The sequence below is a fragment of the Siniperca chuatsi genome, linkage group LG16, assembly GCF_020085105.1.
Source record: "Siniperca chuatsi isolate FFG_IHB_CAS linkage group LG16, ASM2008510v1, whole genome shotgun sequence".
Classification (NCBI taxonomy): Eukaryota; Metazoa; Chordata; class Actinopteri; order Centrarchiformes; family Sinipercidae; genus Siniperca; species Siniperca chuatsi.
Window position 1 is genome coordinate 7,333,998 of NC_058057.1, and position 20,933 is coordinate 7,354,930.

Below are 20,933 nucleotides of genomic sequence, written 5' to 3' on the forward strand. Positions count from 1 at the left end.
TATTCATATGACAGATACAGGTGTTTTTATATTTCAGATTCAGGCGTATTTATACTACAGACGTATTCATACTACAGATACAGGCGTTTTTATATTTCAGATACAGGCATATTCATATGACAGATACAGGCGTATTTATACTACAGATACAGTTTCACTTTGGTCTTAAAGGGTCATTTTCTGTCGATCAGTGTCAAAAAAAGACACATTAATTCTACTTTGATTTAATGTTGTAAAACAATAAAAAAAAAAACTCTTAAGGGGGGTGAATAGTTTTTAAAGAGTAGCAGAGTATGCATGGCATTCATTCTTTACAGCACCACCTGTGTTTCTTCTATTCCCATGCCTCCTGGTGTTGCTGGAGGTGCATGTTGGGAATCCACTTCCCTCCCAGACAGACAGCTGCTTGTCTTTGGCAGGGCAGCATGTTTACCTCCATCAGCAGCATATTAGTGAATGACAAGACCCCCCACTCAGACAGCAAACAGTGCATTAGGTATTGGCCCTGATTACCAACGTTTGGCCCGGTCTAAGTCTGATGTAAACACACAAAGAGCCCAGTCTAGCTTAATGTGAGTTGACTTCGTGTTTCTCCGTATGTGGCCGTGTAGCTCCTTCCCACTGTAAATAAAGCATTACAAGTAGGTTTGACCGCCATTGTCAATGACAGTGTGCCCTCAGTGTAACAAATGCTATAAGTCATTAGGCAAATTATTTGCTCTGCTCAACAATTTCCTATAAGTGTAAATAAAGAGGTGAAAGAGGAGGCCGGCAGCTGTATGTAACTGAATGTGAATGTGATCATGAATGTGAATGGGGCCAGACAGCAGGGAAGAGGAAGACCAGAAACTCTTAAGTGAAACAAAATATTTTATTTTCCAAACATAAACTCATCCATATTATGTACAGCTTGAAAATATAACACATCAGACAGAATTTGAATGATTGCTGCAGATTCAACACAACACATACAAATTTGAATAAAAAAAAGATATTACAAAATTTACAAAATATATAAAAGTGCTTGTGGAAGGAGGTGGAGCTTAATGGCAGCGGGACTGCCTGTTGTGTGTGAAACTCCCAATAAATGTCTATTTAAATAGAAAGTACTAGACATGTTGTTTAAAACCTTAAATATATCAACACCCCGATGAAAAAACACTACAATACTCCTATAGTACTTCCCAGCAGTCTGTGATCATAGGATTACTATAGCTGTTTTCCATGACATCATACTATGGAGATATTGTCCATTGTGCAGGCACACCTCTCTACAATCATATTGGGGAATTCAGCCACTTCTATTTCAGTGTAGTCCCCCTTCTTCACCAGGTACATTATGGGTAACGGGGCGCTCTCAGACACAGTACACCGCCTCTCCCCGTAGCCGTAGTTGTGCTTTGGCTGCTTGCAGCCTCCGGTGCACCTGAAGGCCTGGTAGCCCGCTGGCTCAATGATCCAGTACTGTGTCCAGGTGAGAGCACGGAAGTTGATGAAGTACTGCTCCCTGCAGCAGGTGTGTTTGTTCTGGTTGACATCGCAGTCGCCACGGGAACTGAGGAAGAAAGGAGAAAGAAAGTTAGATGACTAGTGTTACAAAGTCCCAAGCATGGGAACTCAGAAGTCCCAGAATCTCTTAGCTACACCCCTGCTTACTATGATCATACAATTATGATATTTATTGTTTTTTAGTAGGGGAATCTATATATATATATATAGGTCTAATTTGAATCTATTTAGAAGCAATAACTTTAAAATTGCATGGGATCAAAACTATAAAACACTAATATGTGGGAAAACACCTGAACTAAGTATGTGGGGGTTTTTCTTGATAGTTTTTAATGCTTTGTCAGTATTTTGCTGCTAAATTTCTCCAAACCATGAGAATGAGTAAACTGATGCCCCTGTGTCACACTACTACAAATCTACCAATGAATGCAAATGGTGGCAGGTAAAAAAGAAAATAATAATAATAATAATAATAAATAGAGGACATGGGCTAATTGTCACACTGATACAATATCCTGTTTATCAAAAGCTCGCGCCCTTACCCGTACTCTTCGAGGTTGAGTGTGTAGAGGATGAGCTCGGGCTTTCCCAAGGTGTTGTCCGTCTGCTCCTGGGTGGTAAAGCGGACACTCTTGGCCATCTCTGCCGCGTAGCTGCCAGGTCTCTCGCCCTCGATCCACACCTCCAGGTGCATAGGTGTCTTCTGCTGGGTCTTGGACCAATAGTGCACCGCCTGGGTCACATCAAAGCTCTTCCAGCCGGTCTCGTGAATGGGGATCAACCTGTGAACATGAGAGATAAGGGCGATTAATTAAAAGGAGATTTAAAAAAAGGATATTTCCTGGAGAATAATACAATTTAATTATTATTAAGATTAACCCACTGATGATGTCGCCTCTTAATTGCTCTACTGTTAATACATTTCCAACACGTCACCATGAGAAAATGATCCCTTACCGTGAATCTACCAACGATGTCCGGTTGGATCCGTCTGGCAGCACCTCCACCCAGTAGATGCTGACCCGGGCGTTGTTGACGGGCCGGTGGTTCTTCCTCTCCACCGCGAAGCGTTTGTGGTAGGAAGCCCGCTGGTAGAGCTTCAGCTCCGCCATGGTCACCTCGCTGTTATCCGGGATCCTCGCCTCCATGTCGAACACCATGCGATGCCGAGTGGTGTCAGAATACACATACTCCCCGGAAATGTCTAAAGCACAAAGCATTTTAAGCGTTTTAGGCGTTTCTCTCTCTCAAATAGCTTAAAATGACTGTTTTGTAAAGGCAATTTGGTGCGTAAAATTGTCTTTGCGCCCAAAGTGTCACAATTACGCACGAAGATAACTGTTTGCTTCAACTGGTATCAGTGTCAGTGCTATTTTCATATGAATTCCTACACATGACACGTTATATGTTTTAAAAATGGGAACGGTCCTTACCTGCATTACCAGGGATTCCCCTCAGGATGCCCGCCAGGCTTGGCAGAGATCTGCGTTTCCTGCTGTGGTGCATCTTCAGCATCGACAAGTACTTATTTCTGATATGCGTCGGAATAACGAGATTCTCCAAATCCCTCTTGTGGATTTTAGGAACTTCATCCAACCCAAGTTTCTGCAGCAGCGCGTCCTTCATATCCTGATGCGTAAAAGCCTTGGCGAGACCGAAAAGAGCGGTGCAAAGCACACAAGCGCGGAGGAAATCCATGAGTAAAAAGTTCAGTGTGATAAACAGCAGCACGGTAGCACAAGTCACCCAGAGATAGACAGTGTCCCTCTGACACTCCTCTGGCCCCTTATATTGTTGCGGCCCTCCCAGTCGTTCGCACTTTGTCAATGGGGGCAGGGACCCTTATCAGAACAAAGGTGCGACAATACAGCCCCATCCTAAACAGGATATCCAAGTGGCCATACTTCAAACAGCAACAATTAGACTCGAGTGCCATCCTTATTGTGTAGGTGTAATTTCACCATAGTTCCACTAAAACTATGCTTGATGTTGGTGGCCTGTGTTTTGCATTTGATGCCAGAATGAGGATCTAAAATCTGCTCTTTATGGTATAAATAAATACAGTAATTTAGAGTCATCTTGACAGTGGAAAAGCATATATTTAGCTTATATATTTGTCCAACTATATTTTTTGAATGGGTATCATGATGGTCAACAGAAATCCAGCCACTGCCAATGGGAGTAGAAACTCTTTATGGTTTTGTGTGACTTAATGCCATTTCCCAAAAATGAATTTATGAGCAGTCATACCTAGTGTTTATTTCACATGGTTGAACAAATCGCCAAGTTCTCTTTGTGTCTTGACACTCAATTATTTCTCCAGAATTAAAAAGCCTGTCTCCCCGGTCCACCCTGAAGTGTGTTCTCTGCTGCTACACATGCGTCCCAGACAGACATCTCTTGACCCTGTGAACCTGATGTGCCCTCTCTTCAGTAGCACCCTTGTCTACACACACCCCACACTCTGACGTGTACATTCCACTGGACGATGTCAGGCCGGGGCAGTCTGGCAACAGTCTGTCACACAGCGGGCTTATTTCTGTCTGGGTGGCTAGAAAGCAGTTTTGTCCAGGAAAAGGTGGACCTAGATCAGGACTAAAAAAAAAAAAACAGCAGGCAATCCAGTCTGTTCATTTTGGTACAAGTGTATAACAAGGGATCAAGTAGGAAGTAGTGCAGAGCTTCGAGGGAGGAGGAGGACTGGAGGATTAGATGTTTATTCCGAGCCCTGTCACCCATTCTTGGCCTTCTCCAGCAGATTAAAATTATTAGCCAAACAGACAGTTAATCCAGGGGCCTGGGAGGAGGGGGATCCGTGGATGTGGATTGGGGCAGGCTCTTCACAGGTTGGTGATTATCTGATTCCATTGCGAGGATTTGCCTTGCCTTTTTTGTCACACAAACATTAGAAGAGGGGTGCTCTCACTGGCTGCCCAGAAGGTCCTGCCTGTGGTTGTGTATTGGGCGGTGTTTGCTTAGAGATGTCAGACAGACTGAAGGGGCACACAGGAAGAGCAAATGACAGATGACTGCCAGACCCGCTCGCTGCAGCTAGGGCCTGCAGCTTACAACTTATTAAATAGTGCTGTAGAGCTGATACCACATGACACAATCCATGTATGGTACAGTCACAGGGTGCATTACTGAAACAAAGATTTTAAGAAATATCCTATTGCATGTGTGCAAACTCAGTTGTGTGTGCATAGAGTTAAGACTAATAACATTATTACAGAGTCATAATAGCTAGATCATTATGATATTGGTGGTGCTGCATTTGTGTTTTAACCTAATTAACTGCAATTTGAAAACGTATATTGTCTTCGTACAAAAATTAGCGCTGAACATTTTGAACTTTAATCTTGAGACACTTTATTTATTTATTTATTTATTTTATTAGCTTATTTGATGGGGACGTTGCTCATTAATTAGGCACTGATCAATAGAGAACATTTTCATCCCTTATCCCTGGCCAGATGTTAGAGAGGGACCCAAAAAAAAAAAGAATAAAACTACATATTTTATACAATTCATATTCATGTGATAAATATACACAAAACAGTTGCACAAAGTTAAGTAATGTTTTTGAAGACCGAAGCAGTGTTTTTCAAGTACTGACTGCCCTTGAAGTCCACAGGTGAGGTCCAAACTGGTCTATCAGATTACCTGATGTCAGAATCATCAGTGCAGACATGTAAATTAGAGCACATCCATTGTCCAGTCCAGCCAAAGGCCAAGTCTAAGTGCCTGTTGTCCAGAGCCTAAAATGCATAGACCTATGGTATCCTCTCTTCCTCACATTACAACCCCTAATTCGGGAAATTAAGATGCCCTTTGTGTGATATTTCTCAGTCTTTCTTCCTTCCCATGCCAATCAAAGACTAGTTGCTTAGTTCAAAGCTACATCTGATGCTCCTAGGTGCCATTTCTTTTCAATCAAAGGCCAACAAGCTCCCACAATCAACAACACAGGTGTTAATTAACATCCAATGCATTTGCATTCAAAAGCAGTCCAGTTTATAGGTCATGCCCTTCCATTTGTGAAACATGAAATCCCCTTTGCTTCCAAAAACTGCTGTTTGTAGAAGGCCCGGTTTAAATGCTTACATGGGAGAAATATGACAGAGAGCCTTTTTTTAGGGAGGAAGACTTGGCTGCAGTTTGGTTGTTTTCCGTGTGGTGAAGGTTAGACACAATATATGTCAGCATCTCATTTGGAGTCTCCTTGGGAACAAGGCGGAGCTGCTGCCTGCTCCAAAAAGTCAATATTGAACTTGTGTTGGTGGTCAGCGCAAATTCCTCATTATTCACGTGGCTGTATTGTGACCGACTTCCTGATCCACTATTGCCTGCTTTATCTTAACATCAAATATTTGGGAACATGAACCGCTCTAGTTTGCACCTTAATGGCCCATACAACCCTTTCACTGCGGCTGCAGACGTCAAAGATCCACTCCGAGTCTGGATCAATGCATCGAGCTGGCTGCCAATAATCGTTGATCAGTCTGTCAGAGGGGAAAGCGCTAGACCTGTGCACGGACAATACAATTATTGCTCAATGGCCTCCACATCTAGACAAAGTACAGGACAGTCTAATTGCATTTCACACAGCTAATGACGGCTCAATCAGCGCAGAGACAGAGGGGTTTAATCCCAGTGTAGACTTAACCAAATAGGATCAGACATGATTAGATAGGACTAACAATAAATATTTTCATTAACTTTTAATTGATCGACCTAGGGGAGACTTTGAGTGTGCAAGGATACTTATCGTGCAAATTCACTAAAGAAACATATTCTGCAGTGTGTGAATAGTAGACATAATTAATAAATGGAATGGAAAATGACTAAGAACGAATACTGTCTTGTATTTGTCCACAATAAATACAAGACAGTTGCAATAACCTACAAAACAACCCAAGTTTAACAGTTGCATGAAGGCTATTTGTGCAGCAGAGGGCGCTGTGGTCACACTATGAGCAGCTAGGCTTTAAAGGGAACATCCACCCTAAAAAAAAAAAAAAAGTATTTACATTGCGTAATGTGATGCAAAACAGACAGATGTTTTTCCAAGCAGGAAACCCCTATTAGACTTTTATCTAACACATCATGAGTTCACGCCTGCTGGCTATTGGCTGATTCATTTTTCTACTGCACTTTTATTTTCTTTATTGAGTTTAGGGCAACTTATTAATGCACCATAACTCCACTACAACTGTATTCATTGTCTTTTTTCGTCTCTTTGTATTTTATTTTACTATTGATCTTATTTCATTTTTATTCTATTCCAATTTATTTTCCTTTTTATTGTTGTTTTTTTTTTTTAAATGTTGTTCCAATGCATTTCCTCACCTTATTTAAAAGACTGTCTGCGTCTGAAAAGCATAACAAATAAATATCGTTTATATTTATTATATAACTGGAGATGTTACATGCAAATATAAGAAAAACATCCAAATAGTTGTAGGTTACACACAAGGAAACATTCAAATAAATAATAATAACAATAATAATAAACCCTACTTATTAATGTTCATAAATTAAAACCATTTTAGAGTGGATTTCCCCTTTAATAAGGTGACCTGGTTCTGCAGTGGGAAAGGGTCATAACTGTTAAGAAAGAGCTTTTCTGTCCTTCAGTATTGTATGATGCTGTTATGCACTGCTGCTCGTGTACTTTCACACAGAATATATTTCCAAACCAAGACAATCAATCATCTCAGAGTGGTTACACATATAAACTGCTGTTTGTTTCCGATAAACAGTCATGCCAAAGCAGTATGCTTCAAATTACACTTGGTCACCATCAAAATCTGTCTTATTGGACACATCTTGCATGCTGAGTTGTTCTGTGTGTGCTCATTTCACCGCAATGCTTCTCTGTGCCTTTCTTCTCGCTGGCACTACAAAGGCTTGCAGCAAAAAAATAAAAAATAAATAAGTAAAAAAATGTAAAAAATCCATTTAAAATATAGAAGTGAATTATTTTATGCTGGTGTTTGCTGGTGTGGCACACAGACACAAAAACACAAGGCTTCTATGCCTTTCTCCCTACTCCCTGAGATTCAGTTGCCATGTCGGCTGTTAATCATTAATAGATGTACTTTGAGTGCCGATAAGCACCTCAGAGGAACACACTATGAATAAAACTCTAATAGAGCTTGGTGATACTGTAAAATATCACTTTTTACTCAATACATCAGTGGTTTATGCGATGACATTTAAGGCATGATTATTATTGTTTTCATACAACATATTATTAGCTAGTAATGTGAGTATGATGGCCACTCCAACAGGTTAGAACAGACAAATAAGTGCAAATACCATTTGCTGTGTGATTTACCTACTGTATGTGCTTGATTCTCATTTAGGGATCTGTGCATATGAAAAGTCTGACTCACTCGGCCTGCAGGAATACAGCAGAGCTCAGGCTCGTCATTAAATCCAACACTAACCTACAAGCCTGTTTATCTTAGAGAGTTTGCTCTCAGCATTAAGCTTCTCTCGCCATTACTTGCATTACTTTCAAATGTCAATGCCGTTTTTGGGCACAGTCAAAGGCCTGCTGAGAGACCACACATAGTTGTCAGAGTTGCCATTTCTGGTGTCACCTGTGAAGTGCATGTAGGCATGCAGTGCTATTCTGAGATAAATACACAGATTTCATGTGGCATTTGTAGCCAGGGTGCATCTCATAAAATGTCAGAATTTGGTAAGTTTAGGCATTTGCATTAATACAACACACACACACACAGGCTGGCATGTATTGTCTGAAGGTTGCGTGAATGTGGCCCACTGCGACAGCTATCAGATCTCAGCACAGGTTACATTGGCGCAGACCACACCATTGCTTGGGTATATCTCCATAAACGGGGTGTTTTTTGCAGCCAATTAAAGGGACAGCAGTCACTGTTATTGCAGTCTGAAGAAAATGTGTCCTCTTCGCACCACGTCACCAGCAGACTGACAGACAGCCCGCAGTTTCCATTCACAATATTGACAGCCACCACCACCACCACCACACCCCCAACCCCCCACCCCTTCCGCACAGCAGATGCTGTGACGGGCGCCATGATGATGATCTGGGATTTTGCCTGCAGCAGCGACCAGAGATGCTATGCTGCTTCGAGATGGGCTTCTGGCTGTAAAGGAATGGACGGATTCACGCTATGGCACATCAAAGATGGCCGAGTTGAGGATTCAGCGCTCTACGCATGCGTGAAAGTTGGAAAATATCGACATTTTTTCGTAAAAATGAGACACATGACGGTCTCGAAACGTATCGCTTTGCAGCTAAGACATTCTTCATTGAGTAAGAAAGAGGTAACGTATTCTATAAGAGTTTATAAGTTGTGTTTTTAATGTGTACAGCGTCGCGAGCTAAGCGTCCATTTGTAAGTCATTCATATTTTACAAACGAGCCCTGCTTCCCATAATCCAGCGCGGCGTTAAGGATAGAGCTGTCTACTTGGTTGTCTTTCCTGTCGAAAGTCTCTGGCAGCAGGCTGCTGGTAGCTTGACTGTGCAAAGACGGCAAGAAGCGACCGACCGGCGGGGGAGTCAGGCAAAGCAAAGCAAAGCAAAGCAAAGGAAAGGACAGGACAGGGGGAATTTAGGCTGTGTCCCGTATTTGGAATAAGCAAGACTAGACTATAGCTTTCCTCTTGACACAAAAACGAGCTCCTTTGTAACCTTCAAAAATGACCCGCATTTTTGACGGCTAACGTACGTGCTGTTGGAACTCTTGAACTAATCGTCGTTTTGAACTGTGAAGAAACTAAAGAGACATTTCTGGACGAAGAATGGGATTTAAAAAACATATCTGCCACCACTGAGTTGTGAAAACAAGGGAATATTTTCCAGTTGGATGATAAATAACCATACTGTCGAAAGGGGCCAAATTCAGTTAAGCTCTGTTAACACTTTGCATATTGTATGTCAACTCCTGGAAAAAAAGGGGCAACGATGGCATTTAGGAACGAAGAAAAGTAACGTTAACATTAGCTCGCTGGCTAGCTAAACAGCTAACCTAGCAGGCTGCTAACTAAGCCTGTGTCGCCCTTCCATTCCTGGAGCAGAGGAGGGGCGCTGGGGCTTTGTAGCATTGCAGATCTGCCTTGCATTTTTGGGTTGCTGCAAGAATGGAGAATCCCAAACATCTGCCACAACAACTAAGGGGGATCTGTTGAACCGCATCGACTCGATTTTCTTCCATTTACCACACAGAGAAGACAAGAAAACTGCCAGCATACGTTGGGATTTCATCAAAATCAGCCGGCCCGGGGCAGCCAGGGTCTGTAATTGTGACTACTTCTTTTCGTATGTGCCCTGTGGGGATAGGTATTGTAAAATGGGGAAGTGCTACACGTCTTATTCACCTCTTAGATACTGGATCTCGAGAGGGAGATCATGAATAGGTCGGTTTTAACGCGGAATTAGCCCCGGCTTGCCCTCAACTCAAAGTTTTATTATTTTCGAGACCTATTCAAGGTGACAGAACTTCTTTGCAGGCCCCTCTGCGCTAACTAACAGGCCGAGGAGGTGTTTGCTTATCCCCCACCACCACCACCACCACCTTCATCATCATCATCATCATCATTACTTCAAAAACCAACAAGCCGGAATAATCATGTCGGGAGAGGTGCGTTTGAAGAAGCTGGAGAAGCTGATTCTGGACGGGCCAGCTCAGTCTAATGGCCAGTGCCTGAGTGTGGAAACGCTGCTGGATATCCTGGTCTGCCTCTACGATGAGTGCAACAACTCCCCGCTCAGAAGAGAGAAAAATATCCTGGAGTTTTTGGACTGGGGTAAGCAAGCTTATTTTTTTTTATTATTTCCGCTTGTTTTGGCCTGTGCATTCAGCCTCCCTGTCTTTTTGGTAAGATGATAGGCTAATAATGTTGGTGGTGCAGTGGCCCTCCCTTCCCCATCACATTCCTTTTATAGTAGTAGTGGGGCTCAGTTGGCCTGTTCTCTTCTCACTCAAACCCTCCCTAAAACTAAAAGCAAGGCCACACTATTCTTGTGTCATTAAATGTTTTATGTGTTTAGTAAAAGAATTATACATGACAGCATGTCGAAGTTACAAGAACACACATTAAACAGAAGACACGTCTTACTACCAAAAACAGACATGTTGTAAAAAAAAAAAAAAAAAAAAAAAAGGTGGCACCAAGTTGAGTTGATGAGAAGGAGTAACCAAATACACAGAAGGACATTAACTATAGTGAGGAAGATCTTCAACAGGCCCACTCTGAGTTTTGATATGAATCCAGGAAAGATCCCATAAAGATGTCCTATCCTCCAGGCCATCATTTATTCTTATGAAAACGCACTCTTACATAAAGTAGATTCCTTTCTGTCATTGCACCAACTCTCTTTGGTTTAGTTTAGTTTTCACAACTATTTTGCATGCCAGTTTGTTTTCCTTTTTATGGGTGTGTAGGTGATAACTTACCTAGCTGTCTCTGATCAGTTAGATGTTGCAGTAAAGTAAAGAGTGGTCTTTTGTTGCCATTGCAGCATAGCAATCACTTTTGCACACCCTAAAAGTTTTACCCAGGATTTGATTAGTTTCTAATCCGGAAAGGAGTTTTTGGTGACAAGTTTGCAGTTGTGTAACTTTCCCACTCCCCTGGTTAAAGCAAGGTTAGAAAAAAAACCAACACAAAGGAGGCAGGAGGACCACACACACACACAAACAACTCAATCATTTGTACAGAAAGACTGTGTGTGTGTGTGACTTCGGGGGTTTGGTTTGTGCATGAAGCAGGAATGTGAACAACTCACCTTTTTTATCTGGTGCAGAGGCCCAGCTAGCTGCCGGAGCATGCCTGGCAGGCCTGCTTGTCTTTTAAAGCCCTGAAAGAAGTGCAGCAGCAGTTTGAGGCAGTGCAGGAACAAATCATTGCCCTGGATCGAAGCAAATTAATAATATAGCAGGCAATAAGAAACAAAAGTATAATGGAACGAAAGTGTTGTTTGGTATATTTGCTGGCATCTTTTTTTTCTTTCTTTATTTCTGAAACAGTTTAAACTACAATGTTAAATAGGCAGCAGTTTGGCCCATTGTAGAGTGGCAGTGTCAAAGACAGACAGGATGGCAGTTAAATCAGTCAAATGGTGATACATTTAGGCTGTGGCTAAAGTTGGTTTACCCCACCAGACACCATCTGGACAACCTATTCTATGCTAAAAATGGAGCTATGCTGGCTGGTAAAATACTGGAAGTGGCTGGATTTGGTGATTTTTGTGTCTGCAAAGGAATAAAGAGGTACTTTTCTGCCTGTCTAAAAGCCATACCCTGCTGTGTTTATTCATTACACATGTATCGTTTCCTTTAGAGCATCCTAATTTTTCCTCAGTTGTTAGTCCCCAGCCGATCTGCTGCATCTAGCTGGCCTTGCAACAATGCCAGTGTGCCCTGGCCTTTAAGGAGAGGTGCCCTGTGCTTGGGTGCCAAGTGGTGACTTCACCCTGACATTTCCCTGTGTTGACACTAGAAACTCTCTGACTGAGCTCAGCCAGACACAACTCACCACATGCAGATGTATCCAAGCTGTCATAGTCCTGTCGAGGTCCCATGTTGTTGCTTGTTATTGTGTTCCATTCCAGAGGGATTTGTATGACAATCTGTCAGCTTCTATGATTAATATCAATTAATTTAACTGAGTTGCAGAGTCTGTACCTAGAAGTCACTGAAGCTTAAGTAAACAAAATAACAGATTATCCTAATCACGTAGGGAGTATGTATAAGGGAAGTCTTAATATCAGTTGTTGTCTTCTCTCAAAAGAGTCTTGTACTGTACTCCTAAAGAAGATTTCTTCTACAAACACGAGAGAGGCATATATCATTCATTCATTCATTCTTTTCTCTTATCAAGTATTCAATTACATTTTATATTTATATATCGCCAATTCATAACAGAAGTTATCTCATTGCACTTTTCCTATAGAGCAGGTCTAGACCGTACTCTTTATAATATTATTTACAGAGACCCAACAATTCCCATGAGCAAGTATTTGGCGACAGTGGCAAGAAAAAACTTCCTTTAAGAGGCAGAAACCTTGGACAGAACCAGACTCAATGGTGGCCGGCCATCTGCCGCTGCCATGTTAGGTGATGGACTAGGAGCCTGTACAGCAGTTTATTGTGATTAAAAGAAAAAATTTAGAACAAGACAGCCATTAGTGGTCCTTATGGGTTTATGAAGACATGTCTAAAGTCTCTGGGTGATTTAAATATAGTATTTGGAAGTGTCACCTTTTGAAATATGGCCAGAAACATGGGAAAAAAAGAAAACATTACTTCTAGATCACTACTAGCAGCAACAATTTTATAACTCGGAAGCGCTGGTGTGTTGGCTGTCTTTGACCTTATGACAATGGAGAATTTGGGATATACTTTTTTCAACAAGATTTGTCCAAATTAAATGTAGAGTTGCTCTTTGTTACACACCTCTCCGTCTTATTCTCTATGGAGTAGCACAGGACCAAGTTAACAGCCAACGTGAGCAAACCACTTCCACTACTGAAGTCGCTCCGCTTGTTGGAACCAACTCCTCCACCGTGGAGCCGGTAGCAATGTTACTTTTGCTTTCAGCCATGCTTGTTGTTGCTGTGCATAACAGAACAACGTCATTACATCAACAAGTCGGAATGTTGCCATTACCACGATATGATTTTAAAAAATCATATTAAAACTTATACCAGTATTATCGTGAACGATATATGGCACACCCCTATATAATATATAATATTCTTATTTGCTAAGCACCTTAGCTTAGCTTAGCATGAAGACTGGAAATAGGGCTGTCCGAAGGTAACAGAATCTGGCTACCAGCAGTTCTAAAGTTCACAAATTATCATGTTATGCCTTGTTTGTTTAATCCGTACAAAAATAGAATTGTAAAAACAACAAGTTTTATGGGTTTTTTTTGTGTAACTTCATCACCATGAGGTTGCCAGGCAACCTGCAGAGACTTCAGGAAGTCGATCCTACCAGCCAAGAAATAGTTTGACACATGATAACCCCTCTCTTAAAACCGCAACATGCCGTTTTTACACTGGCTAGCTGTTTTGCCCTGTTTCCAGTCTTTATGCTAAGCTAAGCTCACAGAGTGCTGGCTGTAGTCATATATTTACCAGACAGATATGACAGTAATATCAATCTTCTAATCTAACTTCCCAAAATGTCAACTATTGCTTTAAGTGATTTGCATTGTGATGCAGTCTCACAGTCAAGTATTTTGGGATAAGGCATTCATGTGCTTCAGCTTTAGTCAAAAACAAACCATAGCCATAGACTACTGGATGTTAGAGCAGTGGTAGCAGACAGTACTAAAGAGTAGTTTTCCATCTTTTGGGAAGAGATGAAATTACTTGCTGTGGCGTGGTTTTAGCATTGTGATAACGCATGTCCACAGGATAGCAGACCACACCTTTTCTGTGTAGCCACCAACAATAACATGTTATAACTGAGGTCAAGTCTTGTTTTCTTCTCTGAAGTTTTTGGAGTGTCACCACTCCCATGTTTTCTCTTTCTTGGCAGAACACCCAGCCAGAGGGTCAAAGGAAAAAGTACACCTGTTACACACGCAACACCTGTATTTGGACAATTACTAGCTAAATGCTAGCTGAAGAAGTGACATAATGCCATCAAGGCCCCCTATTTATACTTACCAACAGAGCCAGAGAGTGTACATGACTGATTGTAACCTATAAGCAAAAGATTGGATCAGACAGATAACGTTAACACATGCTCAAAACACAGTTTAATTCTACATACAGAAAAATGGTTCAAGATGGGCCCGATGAAACCTAAGACCTATTCAACTTGTGAGGAATCTGCCTTTTGTTAGCCAATCATAGACTGCCTCTGCAGCTACAGTATGCTCTGACAGAAAAGACACATCATCATAGCTTACTTATTGGGCCTGTGTACCTTTTTTTTTTTTTTTTTTTTTTTTTTTTTTGCTACAGTGGCACAGCCGTGACAAAGGTGCAGCAGTGTTCCCTTTTCTTCCTGAGAATGTGTATGAGCCAGAGAAGAAGACAAACATTTGTGTTGGGTTTGCTTTTCTGCTTGTTTGGTGACCTCACTTCAGCTGAAATAGAGACCCCTACATGACCTGCAGCCACAGGGGAAATGAACACGGGAAAGTACGCTGTATCCCGACTCCTCACATATACCACAGCAGTTACTGTGTCTACCAATTTCTCTAGCTCAGGCCTGTGCTTGTATTTGTTCTCTTACAACCTGACTTGTGAAATTCAATGTAAGCCAGCCAGCTTATGTCAACATCTTCCTTATTTGTAATGTAATCAGATGTTTTTAAATGACATGAATTTTAATGTTTCTGTATTACTGCAAATGTCAAAGGAGGCTTTATAGAGTTAACATGAAGGTTGAGCATCATTCCTCAAAGAATATGACTTTCTCCATAGAACAAGCAATTCTCGGTCAGGAACTGAATAAATAATGTGTGTATGATTCTTTCAGTTTTACCTTGATCTGTGGCTCATGTGGGGTGGTGTTAGTGTTTCAGCATATTTCAGCTCGATCAATGACGTTGATGTATTTTAGAATTTATTACAATCTCAGTATAAACTTAATCTTTATTTGTTGGATTAAGTGTTTTGTGCACTATGAGGATGTCGTCAGTTTTCTGAACAGGAATTTCTGTTTGTGTGGACACAACACTTGCATTAATTTCTCATAGATAATCTGTTTTCCTACATTTGTCCCATCATTTCCTGCTTTTTGTTTTGTCCTGATCTCCTTCCCTGTTTTGGGAAAGGGATTGCCGGGCAGCTGAATGAAAATGGGCAGCCATGCCAGCCCACAGTAGGCAAACATGGGGAGGCAGCCCGACCTTTTCTCAAGCCAGACTCAATGTTAGCTTGCAGTGGCCAGCTGTTCAGCTGCAGCTGATGTGTGCTCCACCCTGCAAAGCTTTCATTGGCAGCATGCCTCACGCACTACTCACAGTGGAGACGCGCGCACACGCACACACTTTCACACACACTAATTATTGTGGTTTTGCCTAACTAGGCTATCTCATAGTGCACATACTGGAGTCTCTTTCTGTTATTCCCGTTATTGAACAGATCAGAAGAGCTGCCACTACGCCTATGAGAATTTGAGTTGTGTTGGTTCCAAAGACAAATTTTTGTTTCACATGGTTTTAAATTCTGATTGGAGGCCATTGCACCCCACCAAGAACAAACAAGGCTGTACACAAGGCTAGCGCTTCATATACATTGTGCATACCTTTGCAGTAATAAACATGCATTTAGATCAGTCTAGGCTAACTGATTGCAGCTGCAGAACCATCAGTGAACTTGCACAGTTTGATTAGCCATTAGCCCTGTTAGGTAGAGGTAAACCAGGCAGGAAATGCACTCTAGTACTTTTATTTTGTGCAACCTATGGTGGATAAGACAGAATGGAGTGTTGATTGTGAAGAAGTGTTTTTTTTGTGTTTGGGTCATGGTCAGGACTAGGTGATTTTTAGATTAGAATAAATCCATAAAGACATGAAGTAACTGTAATAGTTGCTGATAATAGTATTAATAATAATAATAATTTGTTGTTCAGATAAATTGGAACCGGGTATAAAAATATTTGACTGTCACACTTTATAAATCACAACTCAAATGTGAATGATGCCGGTGAAAATAGATGTTAGCATCACTGGCAGTCCGTGTCAAGTCAGCAGAAGAATCAGTAATCTGTATCATTAATATCCAGAATGTCAATATTAGTATGGGACTTTTCTGGGAAAATTCTGTATGGACATCCTTGTTACCCCTCTGGTTGTTCTGTCATTTCCTGTCTGGCTGTCCGGTGGTTACAGCGGGCACAGAGAACAGGAAGGAACCACAAGGACTCAGTGAGCTAGTCCGGACCCAACGGGTACATGATGTCATACGAGGAAGTGGGACAGCTGTATCGCATTGTGTACTCTGTGGCTCACTTGTGTCCAATATTTTGGCGTTGTTTGGAAGGTGCAAGGCCACAAACATGTTTACTTCCTTTCTGGTGGATTCTTCTTTCACACCAACTCACATACAGTCTGTATGCTCACTTGAACACTTATAAGCTCTTTGAGTCTCTCTCTCTCTCTCTCTCTCTCTCTCTCTCTCTCTCTCTCTCTCTCTCTCTCTCTCTCTCTCTCTCTCTCTCTCTCTCTCTCTCTCTCTCTCTCTCTCTCTCTCACACTCTCACACACACACACAGCTTTTGCATTGTCCTGAATGGACTCACAATCATACATAGCAGAGGGGCCCATGTAGATCCTCTCCTCTCCTGGTGTCCGCTACTTCTCACCAGAGTTTAGTATCCCAAAGGGAGCAGTCCAGCAGCCACTTACACTTTATTATGCTCTTTTTGCCCTCTACATTTCACTTTAAATTAACCCAGCAGCATTCAAACAAACCTGCCAAAAGAAGAAAAAATATATAAATCATCAACTTTTTAAATTAATTACACCAGCATGAGCAAAATGAGTGGGCTGTGTGTCATTCGTTATGAGGAATAAGTGTTTTGAACATAATACAGTTGTTCAGGATTTCACAAAACTTGGTACATTTGTATGATTTGTAGACTACATCTTTAAATTGGCAATTTACTATTGTACTTCCATAAAGTTGGGGCACTTGCAAGAGAGATTTAAAAAAACAAAAAAAGGAATGGTCCAAATCTGTGCTGCAGTCTTTATTGCAGAGTCCAGTACAGTATGTATGGGCTTTAAGTCCCTACTTAAACCCCCAAAATACTGGACTGCAATTCCCATAATCCAATTCAAGTCAATAGCATCTTTCCTTAGACCCCCCCTGCAACGCCCATGTCTTTCAAATTCCACACCTCAGTTTATAATGTAGGCTTTCTGTTAAAAATTTGAGTCAAAGCTCAGATAACCCTGATGACATCATCCAGGTTATTTTATACAACTGTTTTCACAGGCCAAGTAGTACTCCCCATTAGTACACTGACCTTGATGTGTGATGTGGGGCCCTTTTTAAAACATCTAACAGCTGTAGTATACCAGAAGTTAACACTCAAAGTCAAACCATAAATGAAGAATTATTTTCCAAAAATTCAAAAGACTGACTTCCATTTTGTAGGAAAAAAATTATTGCATTAAATAAAGTCCTATTATGAACAATTGGAGATCCACTGTGCAAATTATCATTTTCTTTTCAAAGGTCTGCTGCCTAGGGTTGAATAACAAGTACCATTATTTATTGTAACTTTGAGCTGTCAGTCATTTCATGTGAGGTTATTAATAACTTTTCTCCACATGGTGTATCCATAACTTACTGCAGTGATTTCAAGTATTGCTAAGATTAGTCGTCTCTGTTGGGTATAGCCTAATTGAGGAGAATCTAACACTATACAGTGGTCATAAATTTTGCAAATTTTCAGGTTCCTAATTTTATTTTGCGGTTTTACCAGAATAGGTTTTTTCTCATACTGCACATTGCTGCAGCACATCTGTTCGCCCCGTGTCTTGAACGCTCCGTTTTAGCTACCGAGTGAGGCATCTCACTTCTATTCGATCTGTGTTGGGAGTTGCACATGCACAGTACCTAAGGACTACTAGCCAATCAGAAGCAAAGTAGGGTGGGTCCTGACAAGCAAGGTAGTGTGATCCAAAACAAAGCGGCTTCAGCCAGTAACTATGGCTTTGGTTCAGCCGAGTCAGATACCGAAACACAGGCAGAACAACCCGAACCAGCTTCACAATGTAGACTGGAGCAAGATGTTTCAGAGTGGTAAGTTATTAATTTGTAACTAGTTTATCTTCCATAGGTAACGTTTTAACTGGGCACTGTCTCTACATCACAGTAACAACCTTATGCCCATTGGCTGCCTGGAGGGTATCTAAGGTTATTTTGATTTCATATTTAGGTGTGCTTGTGGAAACTGCTGAATTTGTGCATTATGATGCGTGCTACATAGTGATGTAGATACGTTACCGAAGTAAAGGCTGGACTACAATTGAGCAGTTTTCAGGCAGTTCAGGAGCAGTGTTTTCTGTGGGAGGGGGTAACTCCCTTTGGGATGGACTTTGGCTTTTTCACTTTGCAAACCTATTACATTCTCAAAAAAGATATCTAACACTATAATATGCATAATATGACCACTTTAAGGCTTTTTTTCATAACATTTAAGTTCCAGTGGGAAAACTAGTGAGTTAATTAAGGGATTAATCGATTTGTCTGTGGTAACAAAGATGGGATTGCAGTCCATGCTGAGGATTAACTGGACCTTTACCAGGGTAACACATGTGAAATTGTGCATGGCATTTTCAGCATCTGGATATCTCACAGATGGCCTTTAAAAACACTTAGTCAATCTGTCTGGGAGCTTTGTAGGCAGAGAAATGCCTGCTGCTGATTGTGATGTGTCATCAGAAAGTGGCAGAGGAAGCATTGGCTTCCTTTCTCTGTCTCCCAGAGGACACACTGTAGCGCAGGTCATTAGCCAGCCTTTCAGGGCCATTGGGATCTGACTGCAAATGGCCTCTCCTCCCCCTTCCCCTTTTCTTCACCTTCACTTCTTCTTATCCTTCCATCTCTTTCTTTCTTTTTCTACCTTTTCTTCCCCTGCAGCGCCTGTTAGTTGGGTTTGGCTGACCTCTCTGCTCAGCTGTCCGTCCATCACTTCAGCCAGTGTTTACAGACCAAATGAAAATGAAGCTGCTCAGTTGGCTGCGTTTGGCTCATTAAAATGTTTCTTTTTCTACTGCAGCTTTTCAAAATAAGTCGTTCTCTAGATTTTGACCTATTTTAGCATGAAACTCAAGCCACATACTTACAAAAAGATGAATTAGCACAAGTTGTGTCATGAATTCAGTCTAATTAGGAATCAGCATCACTTAGATTTTGTACACTGTCATCTTTATTGATATTACTCTAACCTCAACTACTGCTTTTACTCAAATTAGTTTAGGGGATAAAAAGCTCCTGGCATTAGCATGCAAGATGAGTTTGATTTCTGGGAAATTACAAGAGGCTTTAGTGCTACTTCTAACACTTTAATCATTTGTAAGTGTGCTGTTCTGTACGTACTGAAGGAAAAATGTTGGTCTGCTCTCCCTGTAATGACTCTTCAGCTCAGAGGAGCAATTAGCGAGTCTTCCTTTTCTTCTGCCAGCTAAGTCTACACCAGTGACACACACACACACACATATACACACATGAACACCACAGACAGAGCGACATTGTTTTCTCACAAGATTTTTTCATGTTGTCAAAGGGTGAATTTGGGAAAGTTGCTCGCCCCCTCCACCCGTTCAGCCGAAATGGTCCCATAGCCAACTGGCGAAGCCGCTTGCTTGCATAGTTTTGTCTTTTCCCATACTTACTGAACTGGGAGTGTGTCTCAGTGAAGGGGAGTGCATCCACGCTGGTCTCACTGAACAAGATCTAAGCAAAAGCCTATTCAATTGACAGCGGAAAAATACATAACACCCTTCTTTTCTTCATTCATAAAACTGTATGGTATCCATGGAAATTATAGCCGCAAATTGAAGGACTACTCCACTGAAAATAAATCTTCAAAGCACTATAATCTAGAGTTGCCACTAATGACTATTTTCCCATCAATTAATCTAAACGATTCAGTTTCCTCCAAAAAAATCTAATTGACTATTTCATTTGAGTTAATTTTATTTTGAAAAACTGTATCATCAACTGTAACTTTTTCATTGTATAATGCAGCACAAAACAAAATGCAAACCAAAGTTTACATATTAAAGTGCAAAATTGTATGTTTAAACCGGCAACTCCAACATGATAAAAATAAACACACACACTGGTACAGTCAATCAACGTAAACTAATTAATAAAAGATTCTAACCTAAACATTTTCTCAAACACTTATTCAATGGAATTTCTAAGGTAGCAGGCAGACGACTTAATGGCTTTATATTTAACAGCTACAAGGACAAAAGATATTAAAAACTCTCCTTACTAATGAATAGACAACACTATGGTTTCAGAAACGCAACCCGACGTTATTTTCGGATTGTTTCACACCGGTTACATTCTAAATCACAAATAAACATGCCCACACCGCAGCGCTGTCGTCATGAGGCAGCAATTACTTAATGATGTTCAGAAAAATAACGAAAAACCACAATAAAAATATTGATGTTGACACATTTTCAAAACCCACTGCCCAGCACCAAACGGCAGACAGACAGTTAGCGACTAACTAGTGAACATTAGCCTTTAGCTGCTAAAGAGCCAGATATTTCTCTCAGGAGTTGGTAGAGACCAAACCAGAGCTAAAAGGAGAGTGAATACTGGACGCCTGGACCAGAAACACAACTCCAAATGAATGCTAATATTGCTCCATACCTGCTGGTTGTCTAAATAGACAACTGTGTGCTAACTAGGTTGCCTTGTAAGTATTA

General features: G+C 41.1%; 2 protein-coding genes across 8 annotated transcripts in view; one reads left to right on the forward strand and one right to left on the reverse strand.

Moving 5' to 3' along the window:
* Positions 1–858: 858 nt before the first annotated feature.
* lft1 (lefty1) lies at positions 859–3,347 on the reverse strand. The gene is made up of 4 exons (XM_044170397.1): positions 2,943–3,347; positions 2,467–2,713; positions 2,052–2,291; positions 859–1,555 (listed from the first exon to the last, which is right to left on the reverse strand). The coding sequence occupies exons 1-4, from the start codon at positions 3,205–3,207 to the stop codon at positions 1,231–1,233; spliced, it is 1,077 nt and encodes a 358-aa protein (XP_044026332.1). The 5' UTR covers positions 3,208–3,347; the 3' UTR covers positions 859–1,230.
* A 5,313-nt stretch (positions 3,348–8,660) lies between these two features.
* The window catches only part of cdc42bpab (CDC42 binding protein kinase alpha (DMPK-like) b), an 82,672-nt gene continuing 70,399 nt past the window's right edge, over positions 8,661–20,933 (forward strand). Inside the window, exon 1 of one of the 7 annotated variants that reach the window (XM_044170399.1) lies at positions 8,661–10,313. In XM_044170399.1, the coding sequence (XP_044026334.1) occupies positions 10,136–10,313 (178 nt within the window). In that variant the 5' untranslated portion in view covers positions 8,661–10,135. The remainder of the gene's footprint in view (positions 10,314–20,933) is intronic. The other 6 variants (XM_044170398.1, XM_044170400.1, XM_044170402.1 and 3 more) reach the window with 6 other exon arrangements.

What these genes read in the sequence shown, in the direction of transcription:
- lft1 (XM_044170397.1), bottom strand. Translation starts at nt 3,207, where the DNA reads ATGGATTTCCTCCGCGCTTGTGTGCTTTGCACCGCTCTTTTCGGTCTC. An exon ending in ACATCGTTGGTAGATTCACG is followed by an intron (nt 2,292 to 2,466) that starts GTAAGGGATCAT and finishes TCATGTTCACAG; the next exon opens with GTTGATCCCCATTCACGAGA. An exon ending in CTCAACCTCGAAGAGTACGG is followed by an intron (nt 1,556 to 2,051) that starts GTAAGGGCGCGA and finishes TTTCTTCCTCAG; the next exon opens with TTCCCGTGGCGACTGCGATG.